The 24,628-nt window shown below is 40.2% G+C and overlaps 4 gene segments (V, D, J or C); 2 read left to right on the top strand and 2 right to left on the bottom strand.

Moving 5' to 3' along the window:
• Nucleotides 1-374: 374 nt before the first annotated feature.
• LOC128534714 (immunoglobulin kappa variable 1-39-like) lies at nt 375-841 on the bottom strand. The segment is given in 2 exon segments: nt 375-694; nt 793-841. Coding segments are annotated over 2 exon segments (369 nt in total).
• A 183-nt stretch (nt 842-1,024) lies between these two features.
• Nucleotides 1,025-2,072, top strand: LOC128534713 (immunoglobulin kappa constant-like). The segment is given in 2 exon segments: nt 1,025-1,037; nt 1,753-2,072. Coding segments are annotated over 2 exon segments (333 nt in total).
• An 11,803-nt stretch (nt 2,073-13,875) lies between these two features.
• LOC128534712 (immunoglobulin kappa variable 1-8-like) lies at nt 13,876-14,351 on the bottom strand. The segment is given in 2 exon segments: nt 13,876-14,204; nt 14,303-14,351. Coding segments are annotated over 2 exon segments (378 nt in total).
• Nucleotides 14,350-15,762, top strand: LOC128534710 (immunoglobulin kappa constant-like). The segment is given in 3 exon segments: nt 14,350-14,358; nt 14,589-14,640; nt 15,293-15,762. Coding segments are annotated over 3 exon segments (381 nt in total).
• Nucleotides 15,763-24,628: the final 8,866 nt, after the last annotated feature.

Genomic DNA, 24,628 nt, shown 5'->3' with positions numbered 1-24,628 from the left:
GGTGAACATTGGGGGAGGGGCCAAGCAAACTTCAACCCAGCAGCTGGGTTACACAAAAACTACCCAACTCTCTGTAAATAACCCAGAAAAATGACCCAACAGAGGCAACCCAGCGCTTGGGTAGAAAAAACAACCCAGCGTTTTTTAGAGTGTAGCACACTGGATATTGTTTGTGATAATGCTTTTATACAATTTTCGATTAGTTTCTCGATTTGTTTTGTGTGTATTAGTGAGTTAGTGTGGTGTGTTTTCTCTCGTCCACAGTGTGTGTGATTGTGCTGTATCACATCCTCCCCCTCAGCACCTGCAGTCGCTCCCAGCTGCAGCAGTGCTTCTCTGTGCTCTCTCACTCACCCAGGTTTTTGTACCACGCTCTAACACTGTGTGAACACCCAGCTACTACTGATCACATGTGCACTCTGACAGTAGTAATCTCCTGAATCTTCAGTCTGGACTCCTCTGATGGTCAGAGTGAAGTCAGTACCAGATCCACTGCCACTGAAACGAGCTGGAGTCCCTGACTGTAAGCTATTAGTATTGTAGATCAGGAGTTTTGGAGCTTCACCAGATTTCTGCTGGTACCAGTGAAGGTAGCTAGGAGAGGTGCTGGTTCTACAGTTGATGGTGACGGTGTTTCCTGGAGCAACAGTTTGCACTGAAGGAGTCTGAGTCACAGTCACCTGACCTCTGGATCCTGAAGAGAAACATAGATTGTGTTTCTATGCTGTAAAGTGCTGTAGAATTAGTATGAAATGAAGTGTGTGAGGCTGTGAGTTGATGTTAAACTCTCACCTTGAGTCCAGAGGGCCAGTGTGCAGATGAAGACGCTGATCAAAGTCATGGTTGCTGTGGGTGAAGTTGCTGAGCAGCAGCTCTCAGTCATGAAGTGTTAAAGTCACAGGGCTATAAACACTCACAGAGCACTGAAGCATGGGCTGCTAATGCAAAGTGTGTGTGTGTGTGTGTGTGTGTGTGTGTGTGTGTGTGTGTGTGATGGAGGTTTTTGTACGATGGTTTCATTAGAATGTATCACTGTGGTACACTTTTGGTGGAGGCTCCAAACTCATCATCAACAGTAAGTGTGTTTTCTCTTTTAAAACCAAATCCATATAGAGAATTACTAATTGTGGAAATAATTTAACCCAAACCTAAACAAATTATATATGTTTATTATTGTATAATTGATGTTTATTGTGTATTATTCTGCTCTGATGAGGAATACATTTCAGTATCAGAACAGATCCCATATAAATCTTCTTAAACAAATCTCCAATTATTGATGTTAAATATGTAATAATTAAACACTTGCTATATATTCCACATGCAATAACTCTGCAGTTACTCTATAATAAAGATTTAATAAATATAGTTAGTGTGTGCTGATGTAAAATCCAGATGTAAGCTGCTGTGTGTGTTTGTGTTAAACAATGAATATTTCTGTAATCAGCTACATTTGTATTTGCTGCAGTTAAATATGCTGAAGGTTTAAACTATAAAGTAATAACACTTGTTTTGTGAAATGATTTTTCCCAGATAAATGACAGTGTGGAACATGTGTGTTTTGTCTCTGCACTGAAACTGATGTTAAATAATAAAATACTCAATGAAACTCAGTCATGAAGTCAGACTTTATTAGACTTAATTACTCTGTAAGATCAGTCAGTTCCACAAAGTTATAAACATATTTTATAATTGTGTGTAAATGACGTGTATATGATGTGTTTATAATGTGTGTGTGTTTCTCCTCTCCAGCGGGTGTCGTGGTAAAGCCCTCAGTGTCTCTGCTCCCTCCGTCCCCTCTGCAGCTGTCTGAGGGATCGGCCTCGCTGCTCTGCCTGCTGTCTGGCTACTCTCCACAGGGGGCGCTGGTGAGCTGGACAGTGGACGGCTCAGAGGTGAAGAACGGGGTTCTGACCAGCACAGAAGAAGAGAAGAACAGCCGTTACAGCCGCAGCAGCACCCTGACCCTCAGCAAAGACCTCTGGGAAAAGGGGGAGGAGTTCAGCTGTAAGGTCTCCCATAACAACGTCAATCATCCAGTCACGTTCAGAAAGAGTCAGTGTGAAGACTAGTGGATCCAAGATAGAGTTTAACATAGAGCTGCTTATGATCATCTACAATAGAGTTTCAATTCTACACAATGCTGACATTTCTGTCTTTACTCTCTTCACTGTCCTGTTGCTCTTCCTGTAGTTTTTGCTGAAATAAAGCTGAGTTTTGGACGTTGTCTGTTCTTTTATTGGAGTTAATAGTGATGATCAGTGTGATGAGAGAGTGGGATTAGCTGTAGATTCAGTGCTGTGTGTTGTGCTTCAGTGAGTTTGACTGAAGGAAGTTGAACATCTGGTGAAGTTTCTGTTCTATTCTGGGAGAAATGAAACTATTCAGTCCTGTTCATGTAAATCTCACTTACACCTCACTGCTCTCTCCTTAAGACAGGATTAATATGTAGACTATTATTCTTCTTTTATCTCTATCATGTTTGAAAGCTCAGACTTTTATTGATATCTGACACATTAAAGGTTATAATTCCAGTGTGGTACCTTTTTACTGAATCACTGAATCCACCTCTATAAGAACTTTAACACACATATAACACACCACACACACTGCTAGTCCTGTTAAGGGTGTGAGGTGATTGATTGACAGCTGTCACCTCCTATTAATGGTTAATGCTGGATGTGTGATTCAGTCTTTTAGGAACATGTACAGTGGAACCTCGGATTACAAGCAATATTCACAAAATATAAAGTAAAAAAAGTACAAATAAATGCGCGCAGGCGCTCTGTGTGTGTGTGTGTGTGTGTGTGTGTGTGTGTGTGTGTGTGTGTGAAGCTAACATAAGAGGAGACTCTTACTTTCAGCCCCTCCTGTCTCCCCCTTCTCATCTTAAACAGTACACCTGTCTTATTTGAATTTCACACTAACATAAACAGACATTAATGGAAAGACTGTTTTGTCTGGAAAAATTAGCAAGGAACGTCGCTACTGACACACATGTGAGGAATCACTGCTGTAATGTAACAGAATCACTGCTGTAACGTAAAACAAACACACAAATGAACCAGCTCTTTACCTTTGTGACAGGGCAGAGTTTCTGTGGAGAGCAGAGTGTGTGTGCACGTAATTTGGCACTGTGCCAGTTCACACACACTCACTCTCTCTCACTCTCTCCCTCCCCTAATGTGTGTGCGTGTTTGTGCGTTTGTGAAGCAGAGAGGGGGTGCTTTACACACACACAAACACGCACACATATTAAGGCAAGAAAGAGAGAGAGAGTGTGTGAACCGGCACAGTGTCAAATTACGCACGCACACACACAGCGATGGGCAGGAAGAAAATGGATTTTTTAACCTCTGTATTGAGATTTTCTTTCACTTTACTCGCGCACACACGCGTGTTATAAGAAACAGTACACGCACACTGTACACACGCGCTTACAAACACAAAATAAAATATGTTTTACACACACACACTGTCACAGTGTTATAGTAAACAGTAAACGCGTCCACAGATGTTGATTATACCAGTAAGAGACGAGCATTAAGACCCAGCAGGGGAGACAATTACGCACAATTCCGCAGCGTGAGAGAGAGAAAAACCGTTGGCTCGGCATCAAAACAAGAAGCGCATGCGTGATACATGATACTCGTAAACCAAGACTTCCTTGTTTTTCAAGCCAAAATTTATTAAACGGTGTCACTCATAATCCAAGGGTCCTACAAAGCAGTGTCAGGGAAAAAAACAAAAAATGGAAACACAGGAAATAAAATGCAGAATGGGAACAGGCTCCCAAAAGGGAAGTCTTCTTTTTTTATTATTTACAAAAATATATAATATTATATATCATATAAATGACTAAATGAGTGAATAAAGATCAGGGACCCTGTTGTGAGCAGCAAATTTCCACACCAGCATGAGTTGTAGCTGACAGTACTGAACCTGAGCTTATTGACATGTGGTCTACTAATTTTGTCCCATAGTCCACTACCACTGAAACCATTTGGAATCCCACACTGATGCTGAGATACCTGGTGTATATGGAGTTTAGGAGCTTCTCCAGGTTTCTGTATAGCTTCAGGAAGAGAAGTTATTTTGTGATTGTAAGATAGAATTAACCGTCCTGTTACAGTAAGATTTTATATAATATATAGTGGAAAACTTTTTATACACACTTTCTAGGTAACATGTACAAAATTAAGTAAAAAGAACATAAAAGAATCAAACAAAATATGAGAAATGCATGAATGGAGTGTGTGTGTGTGTGTGTGTGTGTGTGTGTGTGTGTGTGTGTGTGTGTAGAAGGTATATTTAGCTGATGTAGTAGCAGTGTGTGTGTGTGGCATGGATGTGAACAAGAGTATGCAAACCACAAATATAAAAGCACTTTTCCCCACATTCATGCCTTCCTGTGTCATTTACACTGGCCTTTGTTGAACAATTATTTTATTATTCATCAATTATTGTCAGATCTTAAACGTTGAACACACATTAAACAGCCGAGACAAGATTTATTACTCAGTTTTTATTAATTCAGTGATTCCTGCAAAGAAGAATAAAAAGTCTACTTTAAATATTTGAGATTTTAGGGGGAAGTACATTACAGTAGATTTTAATATATTTACAGTATAATATAAAGATAAATGACCATCAGCAGCATTAAAAAAATCTGTCTCCTAAAAAGCACTTTGTAAGAGACAAAGCAAAACAACAATGAAGAGATCTATTTCTATTTGGACAATCTGCTATTTTTTGCCCGTCATCTTGGCAGCAGTGACAGTCCTGCTTTTTGCTGTTATTACAAAGTAAAATATTTGGTGTTGATTTAAGACTATTGATTTCATTTGCATTTTATTTGCATTCTTCAGTAAAATGAACATATTTGAACCTGATCCTTCTCTGTTTCAACAGTCCTTAGAACCAGTGTGAGATCTGCTCAAGTGAATGTGCACAGGACTGAGGAAAGCCCTACTCAACTTAATGAGTTCAATTCAATTTTATTTGTATAGTGCTTTTAACAATTGGCATTGTCCCAAAGCAGCTTTACACAATCAAAAGAATTATTTAAGTTTGTTTGGAATTTGAATGTGTATGAATCAAAATGGTCAGATAGTTCTTGATGAGCAAGCGAAGGGCGACAGTAGCAAGGAAAAACTCCCTGAGATGGTAATAGGAAGAGAGCTTGAGAGGAACCAGACTCAACAGGGAACCCATCCTCATCTGGGTGAAACAGAGAGCAGAAATTGATCTGCATTCATTCTGTGTGTTAGTTGGCAGGCAGTTCATCATAACAGTTGATGTTAATTGATGTTAATATGGAGTCCAGTTAGTTATTGAAAACTCAGGTAGACTTGTATGAACTATTGAACTGTCAAGTCCTCAGAGAAACAGCTGCCAACACCAGTCGAGGCCAGAACCGTCTTCTAGGTAGCGAGAATCATCCCCAGACACGAGACGAATCCCAAAGAGACACACGGGGCATCCATGCAACGAGATCTCCAACAAGAAGCGGGGCACCAGGATGGGTCAGACATGTCCGGAGGGCAGAGGGAGTCTGGATCACTGGCAGCTCTGGAACGACATGTGTAGCTCGACAGAGAGGGGAAAGGGAGAGAGGGAAGAGAAGGAACGAGAGGTAGAGCAGAAGAGGAGAGATAACAGTTAGGTATGGTCACAGTCACATAATGTATAATGTGAATGTATATTTACTGTAGAGTGCAAGCAGAGACTCCGGCAGGACTAACTATGACAGCATAACTAAAAGGAAGAGCCAGAAGGAAACACAAACATGAGGGCTTCCTGACATGTAAAGCAAACAATCACCTCACTGTCAACAAACCTGAGTGATCAATGAGAGTGGGGAGGACAGCATCTAAACATACCAGTTCACCATAATACTCTACGTCCATGAGTCCCCCAGATCTGCTCCTTTACCTAAGGCAAATCTATTTATAAAAATGTTTGGCTAAATAAATAGGTTTTTAGCCTGGACTTAAACACTGAGACTGTGTCTGAGTCCCGAACACTATTTGGAAGACTATTCCATAACTTTGGGGCTTTGTAAGAAAATGCTCTGGCCCCAGCTGTGGTTTTCATAATACGCGGTACTGACAAGCAGCCTGCATCCTTTGATCGAAGTAGGCGTGGCGAATCGTCAGACACTATCAGCTCACTCACATACTGCGGTGCGAGACCACTTAATGCTTTATATGTCAAAAGTAGTATTTTAAAATCAATGCGAAATTTCACAGGGAGCCAATGAAATGAAGATAAGATAGGCGTGATGTGCTCGTATCTTCTGGTTCTAGTGAGGACTCTCGCTGCTGCATTCTGGACTAGCTGAAGCTTATTTATGCACCTAGTTGAACAACCAGACAGTAGGGCATTACAATAGTCCAACCTAGAGGTGATAAAAGCATGAACTAGTTTTTCTACATCGTTTAGGGACAATATATTTCTTATCTTGGCAATATTTCTGAGGTGAAAGAATGCAATCCTGGTAATATCATCTACGTGAGCTTCAAATGAAAGACTGGAATCTATAATCACAACGAGGTCTTTTACTGTTGCACTTAATGGAACAGAAAGGCCATCTAAAGTTACAGAGTGATCTACAATCTTACTTTTAGCTGTATGCGGTCCTATGACTAAAACTTCTGTCTTATCCGGGTTGAGCAGAAGGAAGTTAATTAGCATCCAATTTCTTATGTCCTGCACACATTGCTTAACTTTATTAATCTGGTTTATCTCATCAGGTTTTGCTGAGATGTATAACTGTGTGTCGTCAGCATAACAGTGAAAACTAATACCATGCTTACGGATTATGTTGCCCAGAGGAAGCATGTAAAGGGAAAAAAGCAGTGGGCCTAAAACTGAACCCTGTGGAACACCAAACTCCACTAGAGAACATGCAGAATAATCACCATTTAAATCTACATACTGATACCGATCTGTCAGATAGGATCTGAGCCAGGAGAGGGCTGTACCCTTAATTCCTACTACATTTTCTAATCTGTGAAGAAGAATACTATGATCAATGGTGTCAAATGCTGCACTGAGGTCGAGTAATACAAGCATGGTTACACAACCTTGATCAGAGGCTAAAAGAACTTCATTTACTATTTAACGAGAGCTGTCTCTGTGCTATGATGATGCCTAAATCCTGACTGATACAGTTCATGTATGTTATTTCTATGTAGATATGAGCATAGCTGCTCCGCTACTATCTTTTCCAGAATCTTAGAGATAAAGGGGAGGTTTGATATTGGCCTGTAATTGGACAGCTGACAGGGGTCAAGGTCAGGTTTCTTAATAATCTGAGTGAAGAATTAATTATTCTCAACAGGGGTTCTGTTATTGCTGGTACAAAAAGTACTTTCTTATCTGTTTAAGAAAATATGTCGGTATAGGATCTAATATACAGGTTAATGAGTTTGCAGAAGAGATTGAAGAGTGAAATTAGTTCATTCTCTTCAAGGGGAGTAAAGTATTCTAGGTTCTGATCTGACATGGCTAGATTAACATCAGCATAAATTACATTGTTTGGTTTCAAAGCCTCAATTTTATGCCTAATATTTACAATTTTATTATTAAAAAAGTTCATGAAGTCCTCACTATTACACGATGTTGTTGTGGAGATTTCTGCAGTGGTCTTATTTTTGGTTAATTTGGCTATGGTATTAAAAAAAATCTAGGATTATTTTTGTTATTTTTTATAAGAGTGGAGAGATATGTTGATCTAGCTACACTAAGAGCTTTTCTATAGTTCAGGATGCTCTCCTTCCATGCTATTTGAAATACTAACAGTTTAGTTTGACGTCATTTACGGTCTAATTTCCGAGCGGTCTGTTTTAAAGTGCGTGTATGATCGTTATACCAGGGAGCGAGTTTTTTATCTCTAATAATTTTTCTTTTAACTGGAGCTACATTATCTAAGGTGTAACGAAATGTCGACTCTAAATATTCAATCGCCTGATCGAGTTCTGTGGGGTCAGATGGTGATCTAATCAAAGTTGGGAACTCTGGGAGATTACTGATAAAACTCTGTTTGGTAGTTGATGTGAATGTATGTTTCATACGGTAGCGCGGCGCTGTGCATACATTATTACTATGACACACTTAATTGAGACAAGATAGTGATCTGATATGACTTGAGACAATGGAGTTGTAAATAAATATCTTATATTTAATCCAAAGAATATTATTAAATCTGAAGTGTGACCTGCTTTATGAGTGAGTCCTACTACACACTGATTTACTCCTACCAAGTCCAGTATGGACATAAATGCTCTACACACAGGGTCTTCCGGATTCTCAAAATGAATATTAAAATCTCCAGCAATTAACACTTTGTTTACAGAAACGACTAGGTTTGAGAGGAGATCTGCAAATTCACTAAGCAATTCAGAGTACGGCCCTGGAGGTCTGTAAATGATGATTAGTGAAATCGACTGAGCTGACTTAATATTTGTAGCTACACTTACAGTGGTGTGAAAAACTATTTGCCCCCTTCCTGATTTCTTATTCTTTTGCATATTTGTCACACAAAATGTTTCTGATCATCAAACACATTGAACTATTAGTCAAATGTGGCAATGTAGGCAATGGGGTTTTCCCATTGGCCCCAGGTAGGTGATTTGTCACCCATGGCAGCCTATTAGAATGGTTCTCAACAGTACTTAAGGCTGGATTCTAGCTTACCTGGTATACGTCACGACTAGGACCGCCTTCACGGCGTGTGCGAGGACAGAAGGTGTGTATTTTTTTTTTTTTTTTTAGCTATGTGGCTTGAAGAGGTGGGCATGTACATTAAAATGCCGATGTTTTATTTCTCCCTTAGTATGCGCATTGGCTAACGGATATCTGTTTGAGTCGGACCGTCTACTCTTTGTCGGGTAGGTATACGCTCTTTACGTGCTGCGCGTTCTGTCATTGGGTGATGTTAACCGGTGTTTGTTTACCATTTAGCCGTGGAGCCTTCTTTTGTGCATGTGTTATTCTGCTTGGTCCGCTGTGAGCGGCACTACAACTCACTGGCGAAACGATTCGTCTGGGTAAGTAAGTTTCGTTTTCTCTGGCTTATGAAAGACATGCGATTTAGTCATGGTTCTCTTTCTTAGTGGCTGTGAATGTCTGACGCGGTGCCGGTGAATCTCGTGATGGCGGAAGTATTTGCCCTCCGTCTTGCCTGAGGACGGCGCTGCTGTTTCTCCTGCTGTTTCTCCTGTTTAGTTTTTTTAATTATTATTATTATTATTTTTGCCGTGACGGTATAAGTGGTTCAGAGCTGCCTTGCTACTGTCTGGAAGCCAGTTTGGACTTCCGGGTTCTCTGCATTTTTGTGTTGTGGAGTCTGTCGTAAAGCAACGTTAGGAAAACTCTGAACTGTAGGTGATAATGTTTGGTGAGCTGTCCGAGCTATGTTATTTGATGTTTGTTTAAATTGTGATATTTGTTTTGTTTTTTTCTGTTTTTTTTTTTTGTTTAGGGCAACGAGAACTTTTGTTCTCTTTATCTTTTTGATTTTTTTTTATTTATTGTGTTTTTTTGTGTTTGGTTAATTGTATTATTTTGTGTTGTCCATCTTGGGCACTGTTGGGCTCAGAGGCTAGCTAGCTTAGAGTATTGGGGGTAGTATAATTGTGTGGAGTGCAGTGCAGTTGGTGTTCACGTTTCACTTTGTGTGAGGGTGTGGATGTGTGTGAGGAGCACCTGTAAGGCTGGTACTTCCTTTAGTCTGCCCTTGCCGCTGAGAAGCCGGTGCCCGAAATTTTGTTTTTTGTTTGTTTGGTTTCATTTTATTCTTGTGAGTACACATAGTGCCTTGTCCTTTTTTTTTTGATTGCAAGTGATAGCTATTTGAGGTCTAGCATTGCATGCTATGGGATGTTTTTAATTTGTGATTTATAATAAAGTTTTGTACATTTGTATTCCCGTCTCTCGTTCATTCAGCCTAACGAACCTCTGTTCCTTATTGGTGTTATTTCCCCGGTTAACCTCGGGGTGGCGTAATCGGGTCTAAAACTTCATATTTAATTGCCTTACCACGGCATTGCCACACATAGATAACACAAGTAAACACAAAATGCATTTTTTAAATAATGGTTTTTATTATTTAGGGAGAAAAAAATCCAAACCTACATGGCCCTGTGTGAAAAAGTAATTGCCCCTAAACCTAATAACTGGTTGGGCCACCCTTAGCAGCAATAACTGCAATCAAGCGTTTGCGATAACTTGCAACGAGTCTTTTACAGCGCTCTGGAGGAATTTTGGCCCACTCATCTTTGCAGAATTGATGTAATTCATCTTTATTTGAGGGTTTTCTAGCATGAACCGCCTTTTTAAGGTCATGCCACAACATCTCAATAGGATTCAGGTCAGGACTTTGACTAGGCCACTCCAAAGTCTTCATTTTGTTTTTCTTCAGCCATTCAGAGGTGGATTTGCTGGTGTGTTTTGGGTCATTGTCCTGCTGCAGCACCCAAGATCGCTTCAGCTTGAGTTGACGAACAGATGGCCGGACATTCTCCTTCAGGATTTTTTGGTAGACAGTAGAATTCATGGTTCCATCTATCACAGCAAGCCTTTCAGGTCCTGAAGCAGCAAAACAACCCCAGACCATCACACTACCACCACCATATTTTACTGTTGGTATGATGTTCTTTTTCTGAAATGCTGTGTTACTTTTACGCCAGATGTAACAGGACACGCACCTTCCAAAAAGTTCAACTTTTGTCTCGTCGGTCCACAAGGTATTTTCCCAAAAGTCTTGGCAATCATTGAGATGTTTTTTAGCAAAATTGAGATGAGCATTAATGTTCTTTTTGCATAAAAGTGGTTTGCGCCTTGGAAATCTGCCATGCAGGCCGTTTTTGCCCAGTCTCTTTCTTATGGTGGAGTCGTGAACACTGACCTTTATTGAGGCAAGTGAGGCCTGCAGTTCTTTAGATGTTGTCCTGGGGTCTTTTGTGGCATCTCGGATGAGTTGTCTCTGCGCTCTTGGGGTAATTTTGGTCGGCCGGCCACTCCTGGGAAGGTTCACCACTGTTCCATGTGTTTGCCATTTGTGGATAATGGCTTTCACTGTGGTTCGCTGGAGTCCCAAAGCTTTAGAAATGGCTTTATAACCTTTACCAGACTGATAGATCTTAATTACTTTTGTTCTCATTTGTTCCTGAATTTCTTTGGATCTTGGCATGATGTCTAGCTTTTGAGGTGCTTTTGGTCTACTTCTTTGTGTCAGGTAGCTCCTATTTAAGTGATTTCTTGATTGAAACAGGTGTGGCAGTAATCAGGCCTGGGGGTGACTACAGAAATTGAACTCAGGTGTGATAAACCACAGTTAAGTTATTTTTTAACAAGGGGGGCAATCACTTTTTCACAACAGGGCCATGTAGGTTTGGATTTTTTTTCTCCCTAAATAATAAAAACCATCATTTAAAAACTGCATTTTGTGTTCAATTATGTTATCTTTGACTAATAGTTAACGGTTTTTGATGGGCAGAAACATTTAAGTGTGACGAACATGCAAAAGAATAAGAAATCAGGAAGGGGGCAAATAGTTTTTCACACCACTGTATGTTACTATAAAGATCTTCAAATAAATTGAATTTCTGTCCGTGTTTGTGTACAATAGTCAGATTATCATTGTGAATAACTGCGACGCCTCCTCCTCTACCAGTTAACCGAGGCTGATGTATGTAGCTGTATTCAGGAGGACTGGCTTTATTTAGAGCTACATACTCGTCCTGTTTAATCCAGGTTTCTGTTGATGAGTTATTAACCCAGCCTTTGATACCAATCAACCAGGTTATGAATGTTGAAACAGCAGGTTTGTTGCGCTTGCTTTGTGGTCTATTTCTCAGGTGTGTTTGGGTCACACTTCTTGCAGGGTGGGCAGAAATGGCTAATTATTATACATGAGCAGATGAGATTTGTCAAATGTTTATCTTAATACCTCATAGGTTTCTCTTTATATTTCCACTTATTCCGCTTTAGAACATCAGTTCTTGTTGTGGGATTTAATCATAAATAATGTTAAATATAAAGCTAGTATGTTATATAGGGTGTACAATCCCCCATAGTGTTTTGGGATTCAGTCTTGTGTTGGAAGTAATTAGTTTTGTAGCTTGTTTTATGCATAAATATTATTTTTAATAAGGAATTAAGCAATTACTAATTAAATAAGAAGTCATTTAAGATGACATTATCCGATCTTTTTGCTAAAAGCGTAACTGTGACTGGTACTGAATGTGTGTTTTGGCAGACTGCTGCTCTCTCCCTACTACAGATTTTTACTCGTACTGTGATTGACAATTGATGTCAGAAATGTTTAATTAACAATTGTAGAACACCTGGAATGCGGTGTGATACATATAGTTAAATGTTCCAGTGCTGGTACCATCTATTATCTATTATCATGGAAAGCCTTTCATCCACTTAGATTTGGAATCAGTGGAGAGACCCCATAAATGTATTCTGTATTTTGGAAGAAGCTAGATTCAATGTAATGAAGAAGAAAAGGAGAAAATGTAACAGAACATCTAACATTTCTGGATGGTCTACTAACCTCCTGTTTATGTTGTTAATTGGTACAATGAAATTTCCCCATAGTCCAGGGGTATTGTGATGGCTATAACAAACATTTTACAAATGCATGTCCTCCACCATACTCTCCCTTCCTGAACCTGATTGAAGGATGTTAAAAATCTCAGGATTTCTGATGGAGGGATTATTTAAGGGTCTACATGTGGGAAAATTTACTCCATTCAATAGATGCAGCGTCTGATGACATAAGAATGGATTATTTTTATGGCTGGATTTGTGATACCAAACAATTGTTTCCTGTTTCTAGCAAAACATTGTCTGTGAAGTCATTTGGCCTGACGCATGTAAAATGAAATTTGGCATGAAAATATAAAAATTTGCCTGAGAGTACGAAGAGCACGGGGAAGGCTGTTTGGCATTCTGCCAAGGTTTTTTTTTTTTTTTTTGAAAGACTGCTTTCTTTTCCCCACAATAATTATTTGTTTTTATTATTAGTGAATGTTACTAGAAAAAAAAATAGAGTGAGAGAGAGTGAGCGGGGCACCATGGCCTCTGAGGCTGGTGAGGAGACTCTTCCTCTTTGGCATGGCGTTAGGTGTGTGCTGGAGGACAGTGTACAGGTGGAGGAGGTGATGCTAGTGGTGGGAGAGCAGGTCGGGTGTGAGAATATGTACACTGCATCGTGGATAAATAAGATGTGTATTACCACACACACACACACACACAGAGAGTCGAAGACAGATGTCGAGAAACAGATCAAGGACTTTTTACAGCTGACTATCAGAGAAAGGAGACAGGTGGTTAATGCACTATTCCCAGGGAATGCTAAAATTTGAACACTGAATACCACTGTGCACTGTAATGAATAAACTTCTCCCTCTCTCTCAGACAAACACATGCACACACACGCACACACACACGCGCACACACATTATGTTCCCTTTTAAACCCTATTGCCACCAAATTATTCTGTGCCGATTCTGGAATGATCAGGAAGTTTGTGGTTGTCCACTCTCATCATTCTCACAGGATAATTAATCACTAATGTGTATAAGTGAGTTAGTGTGGTGTATTTTCTCTCGTCCACAGTGTGTGTGTGTGTGTGTGTCTGTGTGTGTGTGTGTGTGTGTGTGTGTGTGTGCGTGCGTGCGTGTGTGTTTGTGTGTGTGTGTGTGTGTGTGTGTGTGCGTGTGCGTGCGCGTGTGTGTGTGTGTGTGTGTGTGTGTGATTGTGCTGTATCACATCCTCCCCCTCAGCACCTGCAGTCGCTCCCAGCTGCAGCGGTGCTTCTCTGTGCTCTCTCACTCACCCAGGTTTTTGTATCACGCTCTAACACTGTGTGAACACAACACTACTACTGATCTCATGGTAGCTCTGACAGTAGTAATCTCCCGCATCTTCAGTCTGGACTCCTCTGATGGTCAGAGTGAAGTCAGTACCAGATCCACTGCCACTGAAACGAGCTGGAGTCCCTGTGTATAAGCTATTAGTATAGTAGATCAGGAGTTTAGGAGCTTCTCCAGATTTCTGCAGGTACCAGGCGAGGTAGCTACCACCATACACACTGCTGCTGGTTCTACAGTTGATGGTGACGGTGTTTCCTGGAGCAACAGTTTGCACTGAAGGAGTCTGAGTCACAGTCACCTGACCTCTGGATCCTGAAGAGAAACATAGATTGTGTTTCTATGCTGTAAAGTGCTGTAGAATTAGTATGAAATGAAGTGTGTGAGGCTGTGAGTTGATGTTAAACTCTCACCTTGAGTCCAGAGGGCCAGTGTGCAGATGAAGACGCTGATCAAAGTCATGGTTGCTGTGGGTGAAGTTGCTGAGCAGCAGCTCTCAGTCATGAAGTGTTAAAGTCACAGGGCTATAAACACTCACAGAGCACTGAAGCATGGGCTGCTAATGCAAAGTGTGTGTGTGTGTGTGTGTGTGTGTGTGTGTGTGTGTGTGTGTGTGTGTGTGTGTGTGTGTGTGTGTGTGCGCGTGTGTGTGCGTGTGTGTGTGTGTGTGTGTAGGTTTTTGTACGGTGGTTTCATTAGAATGTATCACTGTGGGTCACTTTTGGTGGAGGCTCCAAACTCATCGTCAACAGTAAGTGTGTTTTCTTCTTTTAAATCAAATCCATATAGAGAATTACTAATTGTGGAAATAATTCAACTTAAACCAAACAGATTATATATGTTTATTATTGTATAATTGATGTTTATTGTGTATTATTCTGCTCTGATGAGGAATACATTTCAGTATCAGAACAGATCCCATATAAATCTTCTTAAACAAATCTCCAATTATTGGAGTTAAATATGTAATAATTACACACTTGCTATATATTCCACATGCAATAACTCTGCAGTTACTCTATAATAAAGATTTAATAAATATAGTTAGTGTGTGCTGATGTAAAATCCAGATGAAAGCTGCTGTGTGTGTTTGTGTTAAACAATGAATATTTCTGTAATCAGCTACATTTGTATTTGCTGCAGTTAAATATGCTGAAGGTTTGAACTATAAAGTAATAACACTTGTTATAAAAAATAATTTTTTTCTAGATAAATGACAGAGTGGAACATGTGTGTTTTGTCTCTGCACTGAAACTGAAACTCAGTCATGAAGTCAGACTTTATTAGACTTAATTACTCTGTAAGATCAGTCAGTTCCACAAAGTTACAAACATATTTTATAATTGTGTGTAAATGACGTGTATATGATGTGTTTATAATCTGTGTGTGTTTCTCCTCTCCAGCGGGTGTCGTGGTAAAGCCCTCCGTGTCTCTGCTCCCTCCGTCCCCTCTGCAGCTGTCTGAGGGATCGGCCTCGCTGCTCTGCCTGCTGTCTGGCTACTCTCCACAGGGGGCGCTGGTGAGCTGGACAGTGGACGGCTCAGAGGTGAAGAACGGGGTTCTGACCAGCGCAGAAGAAGAGAAGAACAGCCGTTACAGCCGCAGCAGCACCCTGACCCTCAGCAAAGACCTCTGGGAAAAGGGGGAGGAGTTCAGCTGTAAGGTCTCCCATAACAACGTCAATCATCCAGTCACGTTCAGAAAGAGTCAGTGTGAAGACTAGTGGATCCAAGATAGAGTTTAACATAGAGCTGCTTATGATCATCTACAATAGAGTTTCAATTCTACACAATGCTGACATTTCTGTCTTTACTCTCTTCACTGTCCTGTTGCTCTTCCTGTAGTTTTTGCTGAAATAAAGCTGAGTTTTGGACGTTGTCTGTTCTTTTATTGGAGTTAATAGTGATGATCAGTGTGATGAGAGAGTGGGATTAGCTGTAGATTCAGTGCTGTGTGTTGTGCTTCAGTGAGTTTGACTGAAGGAAGTTGAACATCTGGTGAAGTTTCTGTTCTATTCTGGGAGAAATGAAACTATTCAGTCCTGTTCATGTAAATCTCACTTACACCTCACTGCTCTCTCCTTAAGACAGGATTAATATGTAGACTATTATTCTTCTTTCATCTTTATCATGTTTGAAAGCTCAGAGTTATTTGATGTATTTCATTGATATCTGACACATGACTGGTTATAATTACAGTGTGGTACATTTATATTGCATTATAAGAGTTTATACCTTTATAAGACCTATAACACACATATTAGAGATGTCTGCAGGTTAAGGGGAAAAATCATGGTTTAATAACGTCACTGTAATAAATTGCACATCAATAATTAATTCACAAATTAAATAATAAAGTTTAGCATGAGCTCAAATTCTAACTGATCAGACAGAACACTAAGCCCCACCTCAGGAGGAGTCTCAGCACAGTTTCTCTTCTCGGTGCTGTATCTCCCTGATTGTAAATGAGTAGCTCCAGCCCCAAATACTGTTTATAAGTGCGTCAGTCACAACAAGATGACCATAATTACTGTTTGGAATGTTGTTAATGACTTTGAAAGAATGACCATATATATATATATTTTTTTTTTATTATTATTATTTTTTTAATGGCAACACATAATACAATAGCTTTTACAATACTGTATTATCAAAACAAACACCGTTAAGTTAATTATATAAAGTTAATGTAATTTTGTTTAGTTCAATCAATGTAACATTCGTTATTTTGTTTTAATCTATTAAGTAAATTAAGTTCATTTACTCTAAATTTCTAATATTATGTTTAAAATGAGATAACATCTTTACATGTTTTACAATGAACATTTCCTATTGTTTTCATATATATGTATATAGCATGTATTTTTATACATTTGGAATCTGCATCTACATTTTCTGTTGCATGTATACAATTAGTTTCAGCTGAAACTCATGATCAATGGTGTTGGGGTACTTATGTAGTGATAATTAGTTTCAGCCAAATCATTAAAACTAACAGTAGACTATGAGAGGTGGTTGGAAGGTGTTACTCTGAATATAAGCAAACTAAATACAGCTTTTTTTCTCAGAGGTAAACAGAAAAGTGAAGTTGTTCAGCTGTTTAGTGTCACTATGTCATAACCAGTGAAACAACGTGGACTCATCGCTGTGCTTGTTGTAACTGAAAAAAACACTGAAACTGCTTCAAAGTCTTTCCTCTCCGTGACCGCTGAAATCCGACACGACACCACGTTAGGCTACGTCTTGACTCATTTGCATATCGACGGTCATTAGATGTTGACCGAGGGCTCAGGGGAGGTGTGTGTGTGTGTGTCTGTGCGCGCGCGCGCGCGCCTACTTCGTGTACTATAAACATTCTACATATAAACAAACAACATACAGCTTTTTTTCTTTCTCAGAGGTAAACGGGAAAGTGAAGGTGTTCAGCTGTTTAGTGTCACTATGCAGATGTTACACTCAGTGTAGTTACCGAAATCTTTAATTTAGTTCTCATTCAGTGGCAACACATCACTTTCACATTTCCCTCGCTTTTATGCATAAGCAGTGAAACAATTCGCAGGTTTATAATACACCGCGGCCAAGTGAACCACGTTTCCGCCGATTAGGCGCGTGGTCCGTTGCCTAGCAACACTGAACGAAACGAGGCATAATCGTGGTGTTTGCTTCGGTTATGACATAGCATAGTTTATTATCTGCTGTGGTAGATCTGATTTATTTACATTCAATAATGAGGCTTTATATCCTCAGGAGGGGCCATTACATATGTAATATGTAAAACAATATTGTTTTAGAGATAATTTCACGGAAGCTTCTAACAGAACGAACAAACTAATTAATTTTCTCAAAACCTTAAAAATTAAGTAAAGCGAAATTCCCTAAATGTCCTTATAAAATATCGCTGATTATCAACGCCAGAACGAATGGCGAATTGTCGATATTTTACGGAAGCATATATATATATATATCTTTAAATATATATATCTAGCAGTTTATATATATATATATATATATATATATATATATATATATCTATATATATATATATATATAAACTGCATATATGGAATGGAACCTGAGATAGTTACATATACACACTGAATGACGCATAGATAGTTGGCGCGATTCCTTGCGCCATCTGCTGAGAGAAATGAGAATCGCAGGTTGGAAAAGACAGGAAACGTCATGCCGCCACGCAGCTGTCAGCGATTTCACGTAAATAAGAGCAAAATAGCTTTATACTGGCTTTTACTGGTGCGATTTAAAAAATTTAAGCATACAGGGTGATTAAGCTCACAGAACTAGGAAAAGTCATGAAAGGAGGGTCCTGGAAATTGATCGAGTGTGAAGTATTTTTTTTTTTTTACCCCCTTGCGGTCAAATGACCGCTGCTCGGCGCTTCTAGTGTTAATGTGTTTGTGTGTGTGTGTGTGTGTGTGTGTGTGTGTGTGTGTGTTTGAGAGAGAGAGAAAGTCTGTTTGTCTAAGTGTGTGTATATAAACACGTCCTATGTGTGTGACATTGTAATAAACAATAAAGAACTAAAGGCCAACTTTCAGTAATCACAAGACTGTCACAGAACCATCAAACATAACATTATCTTAAGAACATTGGTTCACAAGAGCATAAGAATCGTGTGTGTGTGTGAGAGTACATATGCCTGTGTAAGAGAGAGTCTCTCTCTCCCCTTATGTGTGTGTGTGTGTGTGTGTGTGTGTGTGTGTGCATATGACTGCATGTAGGAGAGTATGTGTTTGAGAGGATCTTTAAAGATGAACCATACTATAGGTCATTAATGTGTTTGTGTGTGTGTGTGTATATGTGAGAAAGAGAGAAAGTACATATGTCTGTGTAAGAGTGAGTGTGTGTGTGTGTGTGTCTCTGAGTGTAGATGTGCACATACAGTGGTTGATCAATTGGAATGGTTATTACCGTCGCGCTCACCGCCGCGTAAAAACGTCAGCGGCCAAAATAAATCAGTTGCATTTCAAAGTCATTCGTAAAATGGCCGCCAGGTGGCGCAAAGTGACATTTTCGCTAGTTGCCGTAAATACAACAGTGACCGTTATACAGCGTATCTCTGTATCGGTTTATTGTTATTTAAGTTCTGGATTATTTCAGGTACTTTAAACACATTGTTGGGTTGCTCATGTTGGCTCATATGAGATGTAGTTTACAAATGAACACCTGGTTGGGTTATTTTGAACCAAAAACTGGTTTATTCATTATTCTTTCCTTTCTCCAAATATCAGCCTGCAGAATGTTTGAAATATTACTGTTTATTGTGTTACAGGTGTAGTTTTAAGAGTTGTATAGGCAGGAATGCGTGTGTATACAGCTCAAAACCTCCATCAGTTATTAAAGATAGCGGCTATTTAGAAAACATGCCCCAGTGATTTCTGAGCTTCAGGAAATCTCCCGGCGCTCTGCGCATAACACCGGGCCAACTCATGTCGGAAAGAATTTATAAATGGTTTCTAAACGTGGGCTATTGTTTTTTTACTTATAATATTTGTTAATTTAATTTAAATGAGGTTTGGGCTCAGGACTTCGATTCGGCATCTTGATTCTCTTCTTTAATTTACTCCATAGTTTTAATCAGCGCTCAGCCGCATGCATGGAGTTTTCCAGAGTGCACCGGCAGAAGTAGACTAATGATTATGAATGGGTCGGAAAAAACAGCAAGCAGACTGACTCTGACCATTTAAAAAAACGTTTGCGTTCATTTTCTGACGCGCTGAAAGTTCACCAAAAACAATACAGAGCAGCGCAGCTTACAACACTTACAAAATCACAACGTTTTTTCGTTATTGTGAGTGCGCTTAAATAAAAGTTGAGTCTTATAAAGGCATGTAGTCTTATATAGTTTTATTATATAGTTTTTGCACATTAATCTGACACAGTTTTTTCAGCCTGTCACGGCGTGCGCCCAAATCAATATCGCTCCTCGCTCACTAGTTAGGCGGCCTCCCCTTCAGACATGCGAAGCAGCGGGACCGCAGAATTACACATGACTGGTGAGCTATCGTTGCTATCGTTGCCTGGGCTTGCACCCCGCGCTATAAAATACTCAGGGTTTGTTGGGCTACAGTGGATTTTACTACGCATGCAGCGCGCGTGCAACAACGCGGAAGTGCGGCATGCAAGCAGGGCAAATGGAACGCGCCCGGGGACTTCAAAGGAGCGAGAGGTGGGAGGGGGGCGGTGCGGCCATCCGCGGAGAGCAGAGTCAGCGCGAGCAGACGGATGGCCATTGCACTCACACCGCGTAGTAAAATCCACTGTAACCCAAGCTTTGTATTGAAAACTTCTAACTAAAAAGTGGCAGCTGGCACGCCTAAAAATAGACGCAGGTTATTTTTTAATAGTCTAAATAAAAACCCTCCGATTTAATTTCCTATAGTCTAAAAAGCGCTCAACCGCACGCATAGTTTTCCCAAACGCGAGGAATTTTTTGTGCTAAATAATGTTTATGCAGTATAAGAATTCCTATTAATCCTGGGTTGTTCTTTTAGTGTCACTATAGTGCTTTACAATGCCAGACAACATTCAAATACAAATTATTCACCCTCCCCAGGTGTGAATCGGCTGTTCTCACCTATACATTCAGAGGAACAGAAATGCACTTCTTCCCACTTTAAAAACCTCTTGAATCTGAGGCTCTTCTGGAGACTTTCAGTGATTTCAATTTGTGTAATTTTAATCTCCTGGATTCTAGATTCTAAAGTTGACATTGTTACCTTTTTTAATCATAGTTCAAAAGAACTTGTTATTTTCCTTACGATAGCATAAATTGCATTGTTTTTAATCAGTCTATACACAATAATATTCTTTGGTATTTTTTTTAAACGGGTATGGGGCTATCTTGGTTCAATAATCTCCGTGCCTGGTTTAGGTTTAGTATTCAGTGCGCATCTGTTATATTACAACTATCATAACACTCAAATACCTTTTATTGGGGGTTAAGTGACTGATGTGCCTAATATTTTTCAGCTGAGCCTTTGTTTCACTGAAAACGACCGCGACACCCCTCTCTCTCTCACACACACACACACACAGAGCCGACCAAATCATTAGCACGTCCCTCCCCCAAACATCACAGCCATTTACTTTCTATCCATTTACTTACACCTGAACTGAGTTGTTTGAGTAACATGGGTCGAACCCGTTACAAACCATAACAGTCTCCTGCATTTCATTCTTATAATAACGCAAAAACACAAGCGGGGCTGAAAGACCGACATCTGCTGACGCAGTAGAACGTCCTAACACTGTTTTAATTTGATGGTAATTTATTTCAGTTAATAAATCTACTATAAATTTAAAGAACACAAGAAATAAGATGACACAAATCCATACACGCTTTTTTTCTAATTACAAGTGATAAAATCAAAAGGCTCACTGTGTTAACATTTATTGTGCTAAAATTTGATCCTAATAAGATTTGATTTAATTTGAATTCTAGAACAGTGGCAGCTGGAACACCTAAAACAGATGCAGGATTATTTTTTTATAATCTAAATAAAAATGCTTTTTTAAACGTGGGCTATTGTTATTTACATGCAATATTTGTTAATTTAATTTAAATGGGGTTTGGTCTCCGGAATGTTGAGCATCAGGATCCTCTTCTTTACTTTCCTACGTAAAATCTGCGCTTAATCGCACGCATAAAGTTTTGTAAATTTGTTTAATGTTTAATAGTAAATAATGACCCCCGTTGCGCTGTACCACCGCTCGGAAAACCTTATGAAATACAAGTTAAAGACAATTATGATGATCTGCCACGGCGTGCGCGTGTGATGGGTGTACGCCCAAATCTACTATAACTACTCCCTCACTCCGTAGGCTCCCTGGATAGGCGGCAAAGGGACGGGGCCGCCTATTTGTGCCGGCTGGCGATAATTAACGTTAATATGATCTCGGGCTTGCTCCGCATTATAAAAGCAAGGCGCGGAGGTTTGTCTGAGGTCTGGGAAGTACGTGATGTAATGGAGAATATAAAAAAGCATGTCAGTGGGGAGATGTGACGCGGCCCAGGGACTTTAAACAAGGACACTAGAATTCCACCCTTTGATCTCCGCGCTGAGGACAGCGCGAGAAAGAGCTGCGCGAGCTCCGAAGAGGAAAAGTGTGGTTAGGTTTTTGCGTCAGCGAGAACTCGCGCCGGCCATCCACAGCGGGAGAAGCGCCGTCACGAGGGAGCGTGCAGGAGCGCTGCCTCCGCGTGCTCAGTTCTGCCACTCGCACCAACACTTAGCATCAGCTGTGTGCCCGCATGCCAGTGTGGCACAGCCCCCGGAACTGCACATGCACAACCTTTATCCCTTTCTTTCCATTCTCCCTCCTTCAACACTTTCCTTCCCCATTTTACCTAAATAAATTACCCTTTTCCCGTAAGACCTCGCCTCGTGTCCGTGCTTCATGGTGCCGCCCGTGCAACATGGGTCGAATCCGTTACAGATCATAACAGTCTACTGCATTTCATTCTTATAATAACGCAAAAACACAAGCGGGGCTGAAAGACCGACATCTGCTGACACAGTAGAACGTCCTAACACTGTTTTAATTTTATGGTAATTTATTTCAGTTAATAAATCTACTATAAATTTAAAGAACACAAGAAATAAGATGACACAAATCCATACACACTTTTTTTCTAAATACAAGTGATAAAATCAAAAGGCTCACTGTGTTAACATTTATTGTGCTAAAATTTGATCCTAATAAGATTTGATTTAATTTGAATTTTAGAACAGTGGCAGCTGGAACACCTAAAACAGATGTAGGATTATTTTTTTATAATCTAAATAAAAATGCTTTTTTAAACGTGGGCTATTGTTATTTACATGCAATATTTGTTAATTTAATTTAAATGGGGTTTGGTCTCCGGAATGTTGAGCATCAGGATCCTCTTCTTTACTTTCCTACGTAGAATCAGCGCTTAATCGCACGCATTAAGTTTTGTAAATTCGTTTAATGTTTAATAGTAAATAATGACCCCCGTTGCGCTGTACCACTGCTCGGAAAACCTTATGAAATACAAGTTTAGGACAATTATGATGATCTGCCACGGCGTGCGCGTGTGATGGGTGTACGCCCAAATCTACTATAACTACTCCCTCACTCCGTAGGCTCCCTGAATAGGCGGCAAAGGGACGGGAGCCGCCTATTCGTGCCGGCTGGCGATAATTAACGTTAATATGATCTCGGGCTTGCTCCGCATTATAAAAGCAAGGCGCGGAGTTTTGTCCGAGGTCTGGAAAGTACGTGAAGTAAAGGAGAATAAAAATTTTTTTTAAAAAAAGCATGTCAGTGGGGAGATGTGACGCGGCCCAGGGACTTTAAACAAGGACACTAGAATTCCGCCCTTTGATCTCCGCGCTGAGGACAGCGCGAGAAAGAGCTGCGCGAGCTCCCGCGGCATCTTCACTCCCGCACCGTGCCCGCCCTCGCAGCCCCGCTGCCGAAGAGGAAAAGTGTGGTTAGGTTTTTGCGTCAGCGAGAACTCACGCCGGCCATCGACAGCGGGGGAAGCGCCGTCACGAGGGAGCGTGCAGGAGCGCTGCCTCCGCGTGCTCAGTTCTGCCACTCGCACCAACACTTAGCATCAGCTGTGTGCCCGCATGCCAGTGTGGCACAGCCCCCGGAACTGCACATGCACAACCTTTATCCCTTTCTTTCCATTCTTCCTCCCTCAACACTTTCCTTCCTCATTTTACCTAAATAAATTACCCTTTTCCCGTAAGACCTCGCCTCGTGTCCGTGCTTTATAGTGCCGCCCGTGCAACATGGGTCGAACCCGTTACAAATCATAACAGTCTACTGCATTTCATTCTCATAATAACGCAAAAACACAAGCGGGGCTGAAAGACCGACATCTGCTGACACAGTAGAACATCCTAACACTGTTTTAATTTTATGGTAATTTATTTCAGTTAATAAATCTACTATAAATTTAAAGAACACAAGAAATAAGATGACACAAATCCATACACGCTTTTTTTCTAATTACAAGTGATAAAATCAAAAGGCTCACTGTGTTAACATTTATTGTGCTTAAATTTGATCCTAATAAGATTTGATTTAATTTGAATTTTAGAACAGTGGCAGCTGGAACACCTAAAACAGATGTAGGATTATTTTTTTATAATCTAAATAAAAATGCTTTTTTAAACGTGGGCTATTGTTATTTACATGCAATATTTGTTAATTTAATTTAAATGGGGTTTGGTCTCCGGAATGTTGAGCATCAGGATCCTCTTCTTTACTTTCCTACGTAGAATCAGTGCTTAATCGCACGTATAAAGTTTTGTAAATTCGTTTAATGTTTAATAGTAAATAATGACTCCCGTTGCGCTGTACCACCGCTCGGAAAACCTTATGAAATACAAGTTTAGGACAATTATGATGATCTGCCACGGCGTGCGCGTGTGATGGGTGTACGCCCAAATCTACTATAACTACTCCCTCACTCCGTAGGCTCCCTGAATAGGCAGCAAAGGGACGGGGCCGCCTATTTGTGCCGGCTGGCGATAATTAACGTTAATATGATCTCGGGCTTGCTCCGCATTATAAAAGCAAGGCGCGGAGTTTTGTCCGAGGTCTGGGAAGTACGTGAAGTAATGGAGAATAAAAAAAAGAAAAAAAAAAAGCATGTCAGTGGGGAGATGTGACGCGCCCCGGGGACTTTAAACAAGGACACTAGAATTCCGCCCTTTGATCTCCGCGCTAAGGACAGCGCGA

The sequence above is a fragment of the Clarias gariepinus genome, chromosome 12, assembly GCF_024256425.1.
Source record: "Clarias gariepinus isolate MV-2021 ecotype Netherlands chromosome 12, CGAR_prim_01v2, whole genome shotgun sequence".
Lineage (NCBI taxonomy): Eukaryota > Metazoa > Chordata > Actinopteri > Siluriformes > Clariidae > Clarias > Clarias gariepinus.
The sequence above is the reverse complement of the archived record's forward strand: the minus strand, read 5'-3'. Positions and strand labels throughout refer to the sequence as shown.